Raw genomic sequence first — 17,342 nt, 5'->3', positions numbered from 1 at the left:
CTCACATTGAAAACAATGAAAAATCAATGTTCATGTACCTTTTACAATACATCAATATGTTAACACAAAATACAACTTCAAATAATTTCGAAACGATTGCTTGTGACTGAGATAGGCAAATTGAAATTTCTCGTAGACGTTTTTCCTGAGGGCCGCTAGTCATACTGGAGATGTGTTATCCCTAAAATCTAAAAGAGATGAATCTAAATGTCCTATTATTATTTGAAGTTACCTGCAGTTTAGAGGCTTCAAGTTCGACTGGAAATAGAAAATTATACGGTTCAAATCCAGTGAGTTCTATGGACATTTCTCTTCCGTCATAAGGCTCGAAAAACAGTTCCTTTTAAGACACCTCAATACATTTGACTTGGTTTTTCAAATATTTTAAATCGGAAATGTGTCAAACTTACTTCATAAGAATATAATAAGCCAATGTTTACAACCATGCAAGAATATTGAATTTATTATGCTTGATCGTATAGAGCCATGTCTTCAAAGTTTGTACGGATAATTTGCGGACACCCTGTATGCCTCTGAATGAGTCTGAAACTCCGAGGGCATCACATATGCGATCCACAAGGGCCGTAAAAGTTATCAGTCCTCGCTTGGCCCGGGGGGTTTTCGAGGAAGAGCGAGGAACTTCAGTAGCTTTTTTCTTGCTATCTTGTCTAGAGCTTCTTTTCGAAGTATATTTAATCGGCGGAGGCGGGGGCGGCAGATCTTTGCTGCAACACGGAACGGAAGCAGCAAAGACCTGTTTCTTCGGCAATTTCAAATTTGCCCCACCTCCTTTAGAATTCGGCAAACTTTTGAGGGAAGATTTCATTACCTTACGGCGCAGTCCCGGAGAAGATGGAGACTTTCGTTTTCCGGGTGCGTGTACCTCCGAAGAATCTCCCCCATCGGTTTCGTCGTCGTTCGCTTCGTCGGAAGACAACTCTTGAAAAGAGTTACCAACTGGGATGGCTGATGAAGACTCTTTTGCAGGCGGATTTAAAGCTTTCACCATTTCCGCATACGTCTTCTTGGAGCGCTTCACAATGGAGCGACTCTCATTTCGAATGCGCCTTTTGTATGCCGGGCACTTCTGCAAATCATGAAGATCCTCACGACAGTAGCTGCATTTTTCAGCTTCCTGTGTGCAATCATCTTCCAAGTGAGCTTGGTTGCATTTGCCACAACGGGGCTTGTTGTCGCAAAAGCTAGCACTATGACCAAGCTGTTTGCAGTTGGTACAATTGAATACCTTCGGCACGTAAAGGCGCACTGGGTAAAAAACACTATCAATGCAAACAAATTTCGGGAGGACGGAACCAGGAAAAGTTACACGAAACGAGGCTGACGGCGAAAACACTTTTTTATTTCCTTCCATGGAAACTGATTGTAATTGTTTACAATCCAGTATAGCCACATCAGGAATGGACCGGTTCTCAAAAACACCTTTGCCAGTCTTAATGTCTTCGCATGTCAGACTCACGTCGATAATTTTCCCTTCCACCTCGACCTCTCTGGCAGGTATGTAGATAAAATACTCCACAGTAAAAGCCTCATGCTGAGCAATCTCATTCGCTGCTTTGTAACTAGGTGCAGTTACACGCAGCTTGGATTGCTTCACTTGGTGAATAACGGTCCCAGGATATTTACGCGTCAGCTCTCTAGAGATCGAGAGCACATTCAAAATCTTATTTTTGCGCCGGAAATAGACAACCCAAGGCCCAGCCGAAGACGGTTGATAAAACCGCGTTCGAGCAACGAGATCTTTAGGAGGCGTATCGCCTCCATCCGATTCGTCCATGCGGGATAAGAATCAACCGCAACCAAATAATTATAAAAAAAAACAAAAAAGTAAAAAAAAAAATTATAATAATAATAAAGTACAAAAAAAAAAAAACAAAAAAATGCTTAAAGATAACTTATCAGTGGACTATTTTGTACGCACCTCCCCTATACGGGCAAAAAAAATAATAACAAAAAAAAAAAAAAATATCGAGAAAAAAAAAACTTAACCGATTAGGGCTGTTTTGTACAAGCCTCCCCTATTCGGGCAAAACTGGCACCGGGAGAGAGACAGAAGTGAACCGAAAAACAACCTTGAACTCAACCTTGTTTGTTCGGAGATGCGAAAGCAATTCAAAAGGATGTGGAGTAGGTATACAATTGATACTTATCCGTTCCCGTTCGATGACCGCAGCTGGTCTTCTACACCGTAGGTAGGCAGAAAAAACGTGTCGTCGTTTTCGCTGCTGATGCAAACGGGGGATCCAATCACCGGGGGATGAGGGTGACAATATCTTCTCGTGGCACGATACCAGTTGACCCTTGCCAATCTGGTTCGCTTCCTTCACGATGCGCGGTTTAAAGCACTACGGTACAATACTGCACTGGTAAAAACCACACGGGCGGTGGAAGAAAAAACCAAAAAACTACCGACTGCCAAAAACTGAACTGGCTTGTTCAAGCGCACAGCAAGGAATGAATTCAAACGAGCCTTGAAAATGTGAACTTTTGAACTACAAAACTTGAAACATTTCGAGTAAAATGTTTCCCATACGAAGTAGAGTGTCCGGAATTTGAAGCTGTCCGTAATATGAATAAAAACGGTACTTTGTTATGGTTTTAATGCAAGCTATTTCGATTTCTACCCCTCTGCGCGCAGACCTGCTCCGAAACCTCAATGGAGCAATAGTCATCTACGTCATTTGCGGCGTCAGTGTTCTAAAGCACTACGAAAATACTGTAAATCTCGTAACCCATACAATAAGCGAGTGTTCTCTTTGTCCAGCAATGAATATCGGATATACAACAGATACCGGTACCGTTTTGATTCGAATCCCGGACAGCTTCAAATTCCGGACACTCTACTTTGTATGGGAAAGATTTCACTCGTAATGTTTCAAAATGGGCCGTCAAAAAGTTCCCAATTTGAAAGATGATTTTTATAAACAATTTACATAGCAATCCATGAAAATTTACAATGTTCAACTAGTTTTGACGTCTTTCTAACGGATTAGTGCATTTAGGTAATGATTCGACTATTCTAATTGTGTTTTTCATGAGCTGTCCGGAATTCGAATCAATGTGTTCGGAATATGAAGCAAAAGTGTGATTGTGTCCGGAATTAAAATCATGAAGAGGCCGAACATTTTTGTTGATTAAAGTGAATTAAAGCTGTGGAATCCAAATCTTTACCCAGCATTCGAAATTTAAGTGTTTGCAAGGCCTGATTACGCTAAAGTTGTATAGGGAACAATTCAATTTATATATTTTTCGATTAGTTGAAGTTCACTGAAGCCTTAAGTGTCCGTAATATGAATCAAAACGGTATATGCTTTACACACGTCGCACACAGGAAAATCTCCGACGAAACCCCAAGCAGTTCTGGTCGTTCGTCAATGAAAAAAGGAAATGAGGGAGGCCTCCCAACTGAAATTCATCTGGGACAATTGGTGGCTCAGACGCCGCTGGAGAAAAGCAATCTTCTGGCTCAACACTTCAAAAGCGTATTCAACGATTACTTTGCAACACAGGCTTATGCTGAGGAGGCTACAAGAGCAACTCCTATTGATGCATTCAACTTTACAGTCTTTGAAGTTTCTCCAGCTCTTGTTGAATCTGCTATCAAAAAGCTGAAAAGTTCTTATGCTTCTGGTCCTGACGGTGTTCCATCCTGTATAGTGAAAAAGTGTTCAACAGAGTAAGCCGAACCTTTATCGATGTTGTTCAACCTCTCCTTACGGCATGGCGAATTTACGCGACAATGGAAGACATCCTTCATGTTCCCAGTATACAAAAAAAGGCGATAAGCAAAACGTAGAAAATTACCGAGGCATCACATCACTTAGCGCCTGCTCAAAAGTGTTTGAAATCATCGTTAACGTTTGACCGTGTTGATCATGTGATACTGCTGGCAAAGTTAGAAAAACTAGGCGTGTCCTCACAGTTGGTTCGATGGTTCAAAGCATACCTAACTGATCGTGTTCTTTGTGTGAAACTTGGTTCTGCTCAGTCTGACACATTTACTAATCAGTCAGGGGTGCCTCAGGGCAGTAACCTAGGACCATCCACGAGGGTGTCGCTCTTTCTATGCTGACGATGTCAAATTATATTTAGTAGTTCGATGCGCTGAAGACTGCCTTCGGTTGCAAAATATGATAAACTGCTTTGAGCAATGATGCTCTTCTAACTTCGTTACATTGAGTACATCAAAATGCAATGTTATCACCTTTCATCGCAAGCTGAAGCCAATTCTACATGAATACAGGATTGGCAGTCAACTATTACAACGAGTTGATAACGTTCGTGATTTAGGACTCCATCTCGACAGAGCTTTGACTTCCAACATTCACTACTCGGACATCATCACTAAAGCAAATAGGCAACTGTGATTCATTTTCAAAATTGCTAGCGAATTTCGTGATCCATTGTGTTTGAAAGCTCTATATTGCTCCCTCGTCCGGTCAATATTAGAATTTAGTGATGTAGTTTGGTGTCCATATCAAATAACCTGGATTACTCGAATTGAGGCTATTTAGAGAAGATTTATTCGCTATGCTCCACGCTCGCTACCCTGGGACGATCCTGTTAATTTGCCACCTAATGAAGACCGATGTCAGCTTTTGGGCCTTGAAACTCTACAGAAGAGAAGAGCTATCAGCCAAGCAGTGTTTGCAGCTAAATCCTTGTTAGGAGAATTAGATGCTCCCGCATTATTGGACGAATTCGAGGTATACGCTCCAACCAGGAATCTCCGTTCCAGAGCTTTTCTTAACCTTGGACACCGATCCGCCAACTATAGCTTGCACGATCCAATACGGTTTATGTCAGCCAGATTCAACGAGTACTACGAGCATTTTGACTTCAACCGATCAGCTCTCGCCTTTCGACATAGCTTGCAACGTAATACGGTACCGAAGGGCAAGATCTCTTGATACAGTTGTTTGGCGATTGGTATTATGTTTAATTGATTTTAATATGTTTTTTTGTGTGCTTAATTGTCATTGTTAGATATAAGTTGTAAGAATGCTTGTTTTGTGAAGAAAAGATATGGGGTTTTTTATGCTTCTTTGAGTAAGACTTAGAGTCAGATGAAATTAAATAAATAAATAAATAAATAAATAAATAAATAAATAAATAAGAAACTTAGCTTTGCATCTTCCTAGCAAACAAGTTTGATAGGATGGTCAATTTCAATATTGAATTGGGTTATATAGGGGTAATTCTAGAGTAAAGAGGGGCAAATGTTCAAGTAAGGTAAGAGTTTATTTTAAAGATTTCTAGCTCGATTCCTTAGTGTGTGATTAGAGTCCGCGGCTACAAAGCAAAACCATGCTGAAGGTGTCTGGATTAGATTCCCGATCGGTCCAGCATATTTGCGTAATGGAAATTTCCTTGACTTCCCTGAACATAGAGTAAAATAGAGTAATATATGACGTTTATTGAAGTTTACACATTTTCATTATTTTTCAATCAATTCTAAAACTTTCAGTATTATGCCCTTTGATCTAAATTTATGAAAAGTTTGTGGAACACCATTTTGGGCATATATCTAAAATCAAAACTAGTCTACTAAGTTAAAATCAGTTTTCTCAATTTTTACCGGAAATTGAATTTCTAGAATGAAACTGAAGTTAATAAATCATTTTACTACAACTAACAGTTGATAGGTGCATTCGGTTTTGAATCAACGCAAAATGTTGTTTGTTATACTGGCTTTATATGCATATTTGTTACGCGATTTTCAAGGTAACTTAAAACATTAGATAAGTAGTATATTCTCTTCTTATTGGGATCTCAACGCGGCTATTCAGCCAGTTTTTTTTAAGAATTTCGTTCTCATGAGACAAGAGAAGCAAGGAAGCTTCGAGAAATCTTTTTGTAACTTGTTCGGAGATTTCATCTGAAATACCGTAAGGACTCATATAGGGATATCTCTAGAGATTTATCTAGAGACTCCTCTACCAATTCTATCACAAACTTTTCCAGCGATTTTTCGAAGGATGCTTAGAGGATTTAGTCCAAAATTATCTCTCCAGTATCTATCTCCATTATATTCCTGAGGGATTACCCCATTTATTTTTTTTCCAAAGGCTATACTAGGAGTTTCTCCTGATATTTTTTTCACTACTCCATCATCCGAATTCTACAGTTGTTACTGATAAAATGGATGAAAGAATCACCAGATAAAATCCTGGTGGACTTAGGCCTACTTTGAAAAATATTCAACGCATCTTTGGAGAAATTCCGGATGGCATCTCTGGGAAAAATGAAGGATATATTCTTGAGATATTCGAAACAAATTTCTTAGAGAAATTCCTTCGGAAAATTAACGAGACATAATCACATATAAAAGTACCTAAATTCGCACGAAATTCCTAGAAAAAGTCATAAAAACATATAAACAGTAATATCCGGAGTAATAATTTCCTAATGTCACCTAGAATAAAAAAGATTCTAAGGATTTGACTGATTCTATGACGAACAATCAAATTATTATCTTCTGGTTCATTTTAACATTTTTTTTTCTGTTTGGCCCATTTTCAGTATCTTTTTAATCTTTTTTTTTTTAATCTTAAACTAGAGATTTTTAAAGTTCCTATATTCAAGGCATTTAAACACTACCAGCTCTGCTGTGTGATCGATAGAGTAGTGTTCATAATAAATATAAATATCTAAATAATTAGGTCCTTTTTTAAGATACGTAAATTGCATTCGAACCAAGTCTTAAACTTCGTTACAGTTAGGAATTTAAGCAAAAGGATGACACTCTCCTTGTGAGCATAAGCATGAGTATGAGCATAGATGATCGCACAATTCGTAGTACGGAGTAGCGTAATTGACCAGAGCAATCGAAGTTGCTCAGAGATTTCAATAACCCGTTTAGGCCTGAGTGAAAGCAAAAATACTAAAACACTCACCGCTTAGCGAAATCTTAACGGATGGAAATGATTTGTTGTCAGTATACTGGCCCACATTTCTAGTTTCTAAAAGTGGCCAGAGAAATTCGGGAATATTCATGTGGACGGAGTTATTCCGGTGGATTACTGGGTCAAGTCGTGTTAAAAACGGCTATTTTTTGGGACACGCCTAATAATCTTTTTTTTATTTGCAATGGCATTCATCAGAATTTGCAAAAATTATTATGATTTGATGTTCAACATTATAAATAAAGAGTTTTGGACCGTTTAGAATGTACCAGATGTGGCCATTCGGATCTAATGCCCGGAAGAACCGGCTATAGATTTCTTGGATACTGAAGCTTTTCAATTCTCGAAAAGTAGAGATCAAGCATAATATTTTACTGAAAAACGTTCCCATAAGCTTGGCACAAATGTTTACATAAAAATTGGTCGTTTCATCTGAAATTTGAGCTGTCCCGGGACCCGAAAATGTTTTTTTTTTCCATTACCCTTTCCATTACCAACTTCCCTAAACGAGTGTTGAAAAAAACACGTTTTGGGCTGTATTTTTTTTTGTTTTTTGATATTTTTAAACAAAATTTTGACACAAGAAGCGCATATCCTTCTAGTTTGAGGGCTTGAAATGAATTTTAACTTAATCGATGTCTTATATATTTTTTTAATCTTCCATAACTCCGGATACCAGTTCCAAAGTGGCCAAATGGGTTCAGAGCTGTGCAACTCAGTCATAGAATGCAATCATTTGAAAAATCATGAAGTTTGATGTGTCGCATGACAGTGTTTGCTGATTTTTGATAATTGACCCCGGAACCGGTTCCTCGGAAACCCAGATACCAGTTCCAAAGTGGCCAAATGGGTTCTGAACTGTGCAGCTCAGTCATAGTATGCAATTATTTGAACAATAATGAAGTTTGATGTGTCGTATGATCGTATAATTGTAAAAAATCAGCTGATTTCATATTGCAAATACACTTTTTCGAAAGTGGCCATTTCGAAACACCCATTTTGATTCCGGAATAACTCCGGAACCAGGTGACCAATCCTAAAATTTTGTCCAAGCCTCCAAACTAGAAAAATATGCGCTTCTTGTGTCAAAATTTGGTTTAAAAATATCAAAAAAACAAAAAAGTTACAGCCCAAAACGTGTTTTTTCCAACACTTGTTCAGGGGGGTTGGTAATGCAAGGGTTAGGATCAATCAAATGTAGGAAACATGATACACTCAAACACTCGCTTTGAAATAGAGTCGATTTTCAATATATTTGAAACTAATATTCTATACAAAATTCGAATTGAATGCGCCAGCAGATAGAGTAACCAATTGAGTTGAAATTTTGAGAGAGCTTTTTTCTAACTCTATGGCACATATCTAAGGGTGCTCCGTTGAGATTTACAACTTTTTTTTTATTTAAGGGTGAGTCTACTACAGGCACTTTTCTATATTAAGATCCTATCTATAATATGAATTTCACTATTATTATTACATTTGTCTATTTGTTTGTTCTGAGCTGATGAGGAAGTTTATAAATAGAAGAATTGAAACATTAACTTTTGATTATTACAAAGTGTTACAATTGCGAATTCGACGAAAACGACCGGACTCTGGCCGTCGACACTTTCGGACACGTGTGGGAGAGCTTCGATTACGGACAAGCTGGGCTTGACCGCGGAAAACTGTCAAGAACTCGATTCTAGGACCGTGAAATTTCGAGAGCAATGTGGATCGCGCACTTCACTATACGATAGCTTTTATTTAGCGTTAACCAATGTATGAGTGCAATAGCAAAATTGCAATAGGGAGCAAGATAAGTGTAGTAGGTAAGTAAAAAAATCATGCATTTGAGTGAATAATACTTATAGTTTTACGGATCAATATGACCTCAGAGCAGAAATTTGGTACTCACTAGCGCCTCCAAGCGGCATTACTTATGTGGAACATATTAGATGAACAGCGTACAACTCTTGGTCTAATAAACTTTTTTTTTGGAAACTAGTGGTAGAATATCGAACTAATCAAGCATGAGGTTCTTACCCTGAAGAACAAAAAACAACGGTTTTATGGATGTGCTGCATCGTGAGTTTTATGAGTTTGAAATATCAATGTGTTTGGTCAATTTAGAAACCGAGGCTAAATATCTGGCCAAAACTGATTCTGGTTGCCTGTATTAACCAACAAGATTTTCAAAGCGAAAGATAGTTTCAGCTAAGCTCCAATGTTTTTTTCCATACATAATATAGGGTGTCCCAAAAAGTATGGGCACAATTTCACCATACTACCATTTCGAGACTAATGCAGATAAAAATAAGATTTTCACACATTTCATTCATTTACTTATCAAGAGTCGATTTTGAATTTTCAACGATTTTTCCTGCTACCTGTTTTTAGATGGTGTAACATTACAAAGCAAAACCATGCTGAAGGTGTCTGGGTTCAATTCCCGGTCGGTCCAGGATCTTTCCGTAAAGGAAATTTCCTTGACTTCCCTGGGCATATAGTATAATCGTACCTGCCACACGATATACGAATGCGAAAATGGCAACTTTGTCAAAGAAAGCTCTCAGTTAATAACTGTGGAAGTGCTCATAAAGAATACTACGCTGAGAAGCAGGCTTTGTCCCAGTGAGGACGTTAATGCCAAGAAGAAGAAGAACATTTCAGGAAGCTCTTCTTATCAGTTCTGCACAAATCGCGTTATTTCTGAGCGACTTTGTTGTACTAAATTTGTACTGGGTCATAAAGTACGTACAATAAAAATCTGAAAATTATATTTATCATTGCCGATACGATAAATGATCAGAGTATCACTTATTCTATTGGAAATTATAAACTTGAGTATATGAAATGTGAATAGAAAAAAGAAATTCGATTTCAGCTGTGGTCGATTTTCGAAAGGATCAAAACCAAATCCGTGTATATCCAACAAAACATGTAAAAACCTAAAATTTTTGTTGCCTATCCAAAAGTATAGATATTTGACGTAAGTAAATTTGAAATTAAATAATTTTATTTATATCAAAAACACCTGAAATACTATGATTTGGTGAAGTTATCGTGTGGAGAGAAAAAAATATGATTTTTTAGATTTTTACAATTTTGTCAAATGGTTTCTAGAAAGGCCAAATGAAATTTTAAGCAAACATTCTTGTGGAACGTCCTTGATACAATGTACTTGAACTCACCACATCGAAGGATTTTGAAAAAAATCATCAATAAATAGTTAAGTTTCAACAAACCACAAAAGTAGGGTCTGTGCAGGTTAGATAAGAATTGATTTTCTAAATTGTCTCTTGATCAATTTTGCCCTATAAGGTGTTATGCGGAATGTTAAGTTAAACAGCTTAAGTACGATTTTCAACAGACCCATCTAATTTGATTGCTTCGCAGATGATATGGACAATATCAGGCGAACATTTGAAATGGTGACAAACCCCATGAGAGTGTAAGGAATTTGAGATGAAATCTTACAAAAACTGATGGAAGCCTGTATTTCCTATTCCATTAATTTGTGGTTGTAGTTGATGGTCTGAACCATGTTAACTCGAAGACATTAAGAACCTCAAGCCTGCGTTCAAAATCTGATTCCGACTGGTACCTATACTCACACACCGGATAATCACGACAGCAACTCGATGTGCATGACTCAACGAAACTGACCTTGAATGAACCGTAACCAATTGATCACCTCATCAACAACGGTACGACTCCATACGAATCATGTACCATAATTTTAAATCGACATTGTTTTTCGAACCCGGCTATTTTCTTCTGTGCCGGTCGGCCACCCTCAACGCCGCTTCTGGTGAGGTCTTGAGTCACCCCGCACAATTTGAGCGATCGATCTAGATCTTGACCACAGAGCAACACATTCCCGTTAGCACTTTGAACCCAGGCGCAACATGTCCGTGTCACGTTTGAGTCAGCACTCCGCCAGGGCGGTAATTATACGGTGCCATAATGCACACGTTGGGAGCGCAGCGATAAAAGAGACCAACCCCGCATGAATGTTTGGCGCGGATAAGTGTAGCGCAATCGCGCTTAAGAATATCATCATCGTTGCCGAAAAAAAACGATCACCAAGTTGGGTGCTCCAATTTTCGTTTCACGCCCGCTTCATCCGATGACGACCGCACCCTCGCGCGCTCGCATCAAGATCTGACACTGCACGTTGGGCCAGATCGTAAAATTAGACGGAAATACTACATTTGAAAATTTGTCTGATTGCTCATTTCGATGCAATTATCAACATTAACCATTTCACCCTTGGAAGAAAGCGCTCATTCCGGAGATACGTCCTTTCTTCCATCATTGCCAAGTTTAGTGACAGTTTTACATCCTGATTTTATCTAGAAGCAAGTTGTGCAACCATGTTTAGTGAATAAACGAAAGAACAAAAGACCTTCTAAGAGGGTTTTTTTCCAAGACGGTGTCCGAGAAAGAATGACCATCGCTAGCATTCACTAACGAGTCCAACGAAAAATCGTAGGCACGGGTCCAAACAAGGATCGTAAAGGGATCAATAGTAGAAAAATAGTTTCATGAAAATTACTTTGAAAAACGCGATTCAAATTTGGGTAATGTAACTATTTTTCGCACAGATAGAAGGTTCAATGTAAGGTACCGTGGGGGAAGTGTAGCAGTGGGGTAAGTGGATCATTTGTCCGTAATAAGAATAAATACTCTAATATTTCGAATGTTTTTACACCTTTGCTTAATTTAAGGTTATATTCTCACGTACACACTGATACTACTGCAAAACTGATACTACACGTGCACTAATACAAGCAAACTTGCTAACTGCAAAAAACAATTCATTTTAAAGTTGTTTTCTGTCGATAAAAAATCCATTGTATCTCTGCCTAAAATCAAAAACTAATAGTTTTTCAACACATGATGAACATTTCAGTTCTAATTGTATGAATCACAATGAAAAAAATGTAATTTTTGTAAATAAATACAGATATATTGGTCATTGTACACTTACCCGCACTTTTTAACGGGATGGGGTAAGTGGATCAACTATTGTTATCGAATATTGGCAGACTACTTACGCGGATTTGAATAAGCTTTAGTGTCATCAAGTGTTGTTTTCCTTTTTACATTTTTCATTTCTAGCCTAAATTTGCCAAATTGACCTGAGAAAATTTCAATCAATCCACCTAAAAGTGTTGTACAGTCTTTCTAGTACAAAAAAATGAAAATTGAAAACTTCTAACAAAATTTTTCGTGGTTTTCCTAAGCTGAAATGCAGAAGAGCAAAATATACAAATTCTCCAGCTAAAAGCATATTATCGTACGTTTTTTGACCATATTGATTGTTCTAGACAGATGATATAAATATGTCCATAAATAGAATTATAAGATTTCAGTATGTTGAACAAAAGTAAATGTAATTAATATTTTAAACTACGAGTGTCTTTCGAAAAGATCGTTTGGAATAATCCTCAATTCTTTTGTATAACTCAGGTGTATAAAATTGATGAATTTTCTCCAAAATATTCTAGTTACATCTTTTGTTTTTGTTCGAATAAGTGTAAACTAATGTACAAATATTTCCCATAATATTTTGATAAAATAAAGTATTTTTTTAATTTTGAAGCTATCAAAATATATAACATAGCACTTATAACAAGAATGACAGTAATATCATTCTTACTATACATGATTACATCACATTTGTTTTGAGAATAGAGTTTTTTTTATAGGTGATCCACTTACCCCACCATGGCGGAGCAAGTTGATCATTTGACGCAAATTTTCAAGTACCTCATGCTCAATACATAACAATCAGAAAAATCAAAATAATTGACGATTTGAAGTATAATAGTCCCTCATTTGTCATCCACAGAAAAAAGTTTGAATTACATTATTAAAGTTAGCTGTACATAAAAATGATGTTGACTATTGATTTTTCTGTATCCACTTACCCAACGGTACCTTAATAATTTTGCCAAAGGCACATTTTTCAAAATAATATTCTCCTCCAAATTTTGCGATCTGACCCAATGTTCATTGGCGAGACTCTACTGTTAATATACATAAGCCTGTAGGAGGTCAGAAACGCACGGTTAGTTGGCCACTTGGCCTGCTGCAAAACTCGGACATCTGAGGAACGTGCCTGAACCATCGAATAATGATCTCTTGTGATCTAGCTCTCGTGACGGTGATGAAGGCGGTGGCGCTAAATCAAGGCCATTTTGGTCGCTGCTATTTGTTTCAACACACACAAAAAACTGCCACAGTTCAATTGATTTGGCTAAAGAACACGCCTCGCAGTCGGAGACCTTGCTCAAAAGCGCGAACGATCAAATAATCTCTTTTTTTCGTGTAGTTCAACAATACAACGGCATACGCGAGAGCATGGCACATGATCTAATTTTGGATTGGACAAACATCGACACTTCAACGGGTTGCGACTTTGACGAAAGGTGAATGGATTAGTGACATTAAAGTTTTATTGTCGATCGATCGGGGCTGGTACCGTTTGGCAAATATGGGCATTAAACGAGGCGTGAAAAAATGTTCTGGAGATTGGGGAAGTAAAATCGTTGAAAGTTCATGATAGGTCATATGATTATAGTTTCCTTTACAAGGTCGCTAAATATTTAGACAGCTTTGCGGTTGGGTAGGTGTAGTGAAGTAAAATGACATAAACATGATCCACTCGTGCAATACACGAAAAAGGCATACATTTTGGATACCCTTGCGACCCGATATATTGAATGTAAATCAAGAACTTACTATTCAATAATTGTATTGTTCAATATTTGAAATCAATTTATCATACAATATTTCTTTCACATCTTTAGCTATCAGAAAATCCAAGTGATTGAACAATTCCATATCTATCCGATTGAGTTCAACCAAATTGGGCAACTGCTTCGCTAACCGCAGAACATCCTCCTCGACAGACAAATAATCATAGGGTCCATAGTGGAGGCTAACAGTCGCCACAACCTCAGACAAATTGTACACTGGTGGTTCCGGTTGATTGTACACAAACATGTTCTTCAACTTTCCGTAGTCATACTGCTGGAAAAGGCCCGATCGCACCTCCTGTGCAAAGTGAAGTATCTGCTTGGTGGATGATCCTGCTGGGATATGCCCCAAAAGAAGTTGAACCATTTTCTGTAAAACAGGAGATAAAAATTAGATTCCAATATACATTTTAAGCTAAGCAATGCACGCTTACAGGATCAACTTGATCGGGATTGGCACCCGTAATTTGGAAAAGAATGTTCACGCACAGGTTGTCAGGTTTTGATTGCGGGCAGAGATACTTTGCTACTTCGAGGACCACTGATGGAATGGGTTTGAATTCATTTAAACTGAAGAAATCTGCAATAGTCTGTGAAATTTGAGGTTTTTCTAAGTACATTATTTCTCGATATTGCTTCTCTATATACTCACTGAAATTGCATCAAGGTTTTGAACCATAACTTTCAACAAAGGACTATTCATATGTTCCATGAAGGCTATCGGTGCCAGTCCCTGAGCCAACAAAATTTTCTCATTATACTCCGGTCGCTCGGAACACATTACGAAGAACACCGTCGTGCCTTGGGAATGACCTATATAGTGGAGCTTCTCCTTGGATGTGACATTTAAGGTATAGTCAATGATAGCGGGAAGGTCATACGTTGCGATTTCGTGCCACGAAAAATCCCAAAACTTATTCATATTCGGAGTGTAGCTGATGTGTTTCCGTGAGTACCTATTTCCCCTGACATTCGGGAGCCACACATCGTATCCCATATCACTAAGGAGATAAGCCAGTGCATTCCCCGGTCCAAGTAGAACCCAGTCAGCCGAGGAAGCGAACAATCCATGCATCAGCAGCACCGGCGGAAGCCGTTTGTCGTACATCGTTGATCCACTTCCGGTTATGCGATGCAACTCCAGAAGGAATCCATCGTCGGTCTGGATGTGATGTGTCGCGATTCGGTAACCGTACTTCGTGGCAAGTTCCACGGTACTCAACTTTGCGTCTGCGTCTTCAACCTGAAGACTTTTCTCATCGAGCAGAACAAATGCTTCCAATTTTACTAGAAGAGCAAGCAAGGAGATGGCAATGACGAGAGACCACATTTCTAAATATGACAACTGTCGTCAACACTAGCTTAACTCGTACTGTTCTTTAAACTACTTAGAGCGATCAAAAATAAACTAAAACGTGTTCTTATCAGTCATTTGCAGTTGGATTACAACCCCGATCGTATCAAGATATAGATTTGCATTATCTATGGTTATCAATTTGCAGTTATAGTAAGTGCTTCCGAATATGTTTTCATTATCAGTTTTCAATCAAGGTTGTCCGATTGAAGGGGTACTTGAACTTAAGGGCAGGAACAAATTCCATAAATAGGGCACATTTCTGAAGTAAGTTTCTAAAGGTTTAACTGGAAATTCAATAAGTGTTTCTCTTAAGAGATAACACTTCAAATAGTGTTGAATTAAGAAGAATACCGCTCACACCCACCATCTCTATATTTGTAAAGCGTGCTTCTCTTGTAAAGTGCTCGGTTTTCTCTCATTTGTCATCCGGCACTACGGCGTTCGAAGGATTCCGTGGACACGGGGCTTCAGCAGGATGAATCGTTCCAAAAAAGGCATCTGCTTGAATGTTGATCGACTGCGTGGATATGAGATGAAATTTGGTAGATAAAACAACACAAGACGTTTAACGCTACGACTACTTGAGAATAATTTCTCAACTCATTATTATTTCATAGGACTCATGAAATTATTTGTACCAGTAGCAACACTGGCAGAGAATTGACAAAGTTATTAAGATCACTAACAGCGCTAGCGCATGACGGCTCACCATAATAGCATGCCCGATAAAACTTGAAACTATTGAAAACCAGAGCTACAGGTCCCTTCCTTAGCCGAGTGGTTAGAGTCCGCGGCTACAAAGCAAAGCCATGCTGAAAATGTCGGGGTTCGATTCCCGGTAGGTCCAGGATCTTTTCGTGATGGAAATTTCCTTGACTTCCCTGGGCATAGAGTATCATCGTACCTGCTACACGATATGCGAATGCGAAAATGGCAACTTTGGCAAAGAAGCTCTCAGTTAATAACTGTGGAAGTGCTCTTAGAACACTACGCTGAAAAGCCGGCTCTGTCTTGGACGTCAATGCCAAGAAGAAGAAGCTACAGGTCCAAAGCTCTGATAAAGGTGACTGATTTTACGGCAACATACTCGAAAACTTATAAAGGACAACGATTGGAAAGTCGGATCATGGAAAGTGAGAACTTTGAATGAGCCCGCGCGTGTGCTGTTCGAAGGAAACCGTTAAGCGTTTAAATCTGATTGTTGAAAATGAAGGGCACACGTACGATTAGCCCGATGACATGAAGGATGGGTTTTATGAGATCCTAGATAAGGCCTACGGAGAGTGCCTAAAACAAGATGTCAAGATAGTCATCGACGACGCAAATGTGCAAATCGGTAAAGAAGACACTTGTTTATTGGAAAGGAAAGCCTCCATTCCGCTACCAATGATAGCGACTTGCGACAAGTACCCTTTGCTGCTACTAGAGGGATGACAATTAACAGTACTTGCTTCGCACGTAAGAATATCCGCAAACACAGCTGGCGACACCCGAGGTGCGATACCTGGTCCCAAATATACCACTTGATGGCCAACATTTCTCAGATATCATGGAAGTTAGGACCTTCCGAATCCTCAATATTGTCTCGGATCATTATCTAGTCATAGAAAAATTCGGGCACGGTTAACCAGTGTCACGAGTTCCAGAACTAGCAGAACGCTGCGCTTCAATATCCAACGCTTGTCGACTGATGGGGTTGCTGCACAGTACCGCCAGCAGCTGAACGAGCAATTGGGTTGAATCAAGGTTTCTGTAAATGTCGACAGCCTGTGGGACCCTATCCACGAATCTGTGACAACAATGACGCGGGAAATGATTGGCACTGGTCAACACCAAAGACGAAACAACTGGTTCGATAAAGAGTGCAAGAGAGTGGCAGATGAAGAGTGCCAGAATGGTACAGGGCAGCGAGAGCTAAGGAAAAGCGAATCCACCACCAAAATAAAATGTAGCTCGAAAAAAATATGGTAGCTGAAGCCCAGAATAGCATGAACAGGAACGATATGCGGAGATTTTATGCAACGGTCAATGGCGAGCGGCACAATACCGTACCAGTGCCCGCCATGTGTAATGATCGAGAAGGGAATTTGCTGACCGACAAAATGGCGGTGGCTGCCAGAAGGAAGGAGCACTTTCAGCAATTGGTGAACCTTGAAAATAAAAATGTAACGAGAAACAGGATGAACTATGATGATGACAACCAAGCTTTGGACCCACCGACCATAAAAGAGGTTCAAAAGGCTATCAGTGAGCTGAAGAACTGTAAGGCTGCTGGGAAAGACGAGATCCCGGTCGAGCTTCTGAAGCTCGGTA

The 17,342-nt window shown here is 38.9% G+C and overlaps 1 protein-coding gene across 1 annotated transcript; it reads right to left on the bottom strand.

Annotated features, from left to right (window-relative positions):
- Positions 1–13,581: 13,581 nt before the first annotated feature.
- LOC5565685 (lipase 1) lies at positions 13,582–15,070 on the bottom strand. The gene is made up of 3 exons (XM_001649986.2): positions 14,325–15,070; positions 14,107–14,262; positions 13,582–14,042 (listed from the first exon to the last, which is right to left on the bottom strand). The coding sequence occupies exons 1-3, from the start codon at positions 15,000–15,002 to the stop codon at positions 13,659–13,661; spliced, it is 1,218 nt and encodes a 405-aa protein (XP_001650036.2). The 5' UTR covers positions 15,003–15,070; the 3' UTR covers positions 13,582–13,658.
- Between the last annotated feature and the right edge of the window lie 2,272 nt (positions 15,071–17,342).

The sequence above is a fragment of the Aedes aegypti genome, chromosome 2, assembly GCF_002204515.2.
Source record: "Aedes aegypti strain LVP_AGWG chromosome 2, AaegL5.0 Primary Assembly, whole genome shotgun sequence".
NCBI lineage: Eukaryota > Metazoa > Arthropoda > Insecta > Diptera > Culicidae > Aedes > Aedes aegypti.
Note: the sequence above shows the minus strand (reverse complement) of the source record. Positions and strands in the feature narration are given on the sequence as shown.

Excerpts from the sequence above, each read along its gene's own strand:
- LOC5565685 (XM_001649986.2), bottom strand. The coding sequence starts at position 15,002 with ATGTGGTCTCTCGTCATTGCCATCTCCTTGCTTGCTCTTCTAGTAAAA. Across the intron at positions 14,263-14,324 it reads AAAACCTTGATGCAATTTCA|ACTATTGCAGATTTCTTCAG; the intron begins GTGAGTATATAG and ends CAAATTTCACAG. Across the intron at positions 14,043-14,106 it reads ATCCCGATCAAGTTGATCCT|AAAATGGTTCAACTTCTTTT; the intron begins GTAAGCGTGCAT and ends CCTGTTTTACAG.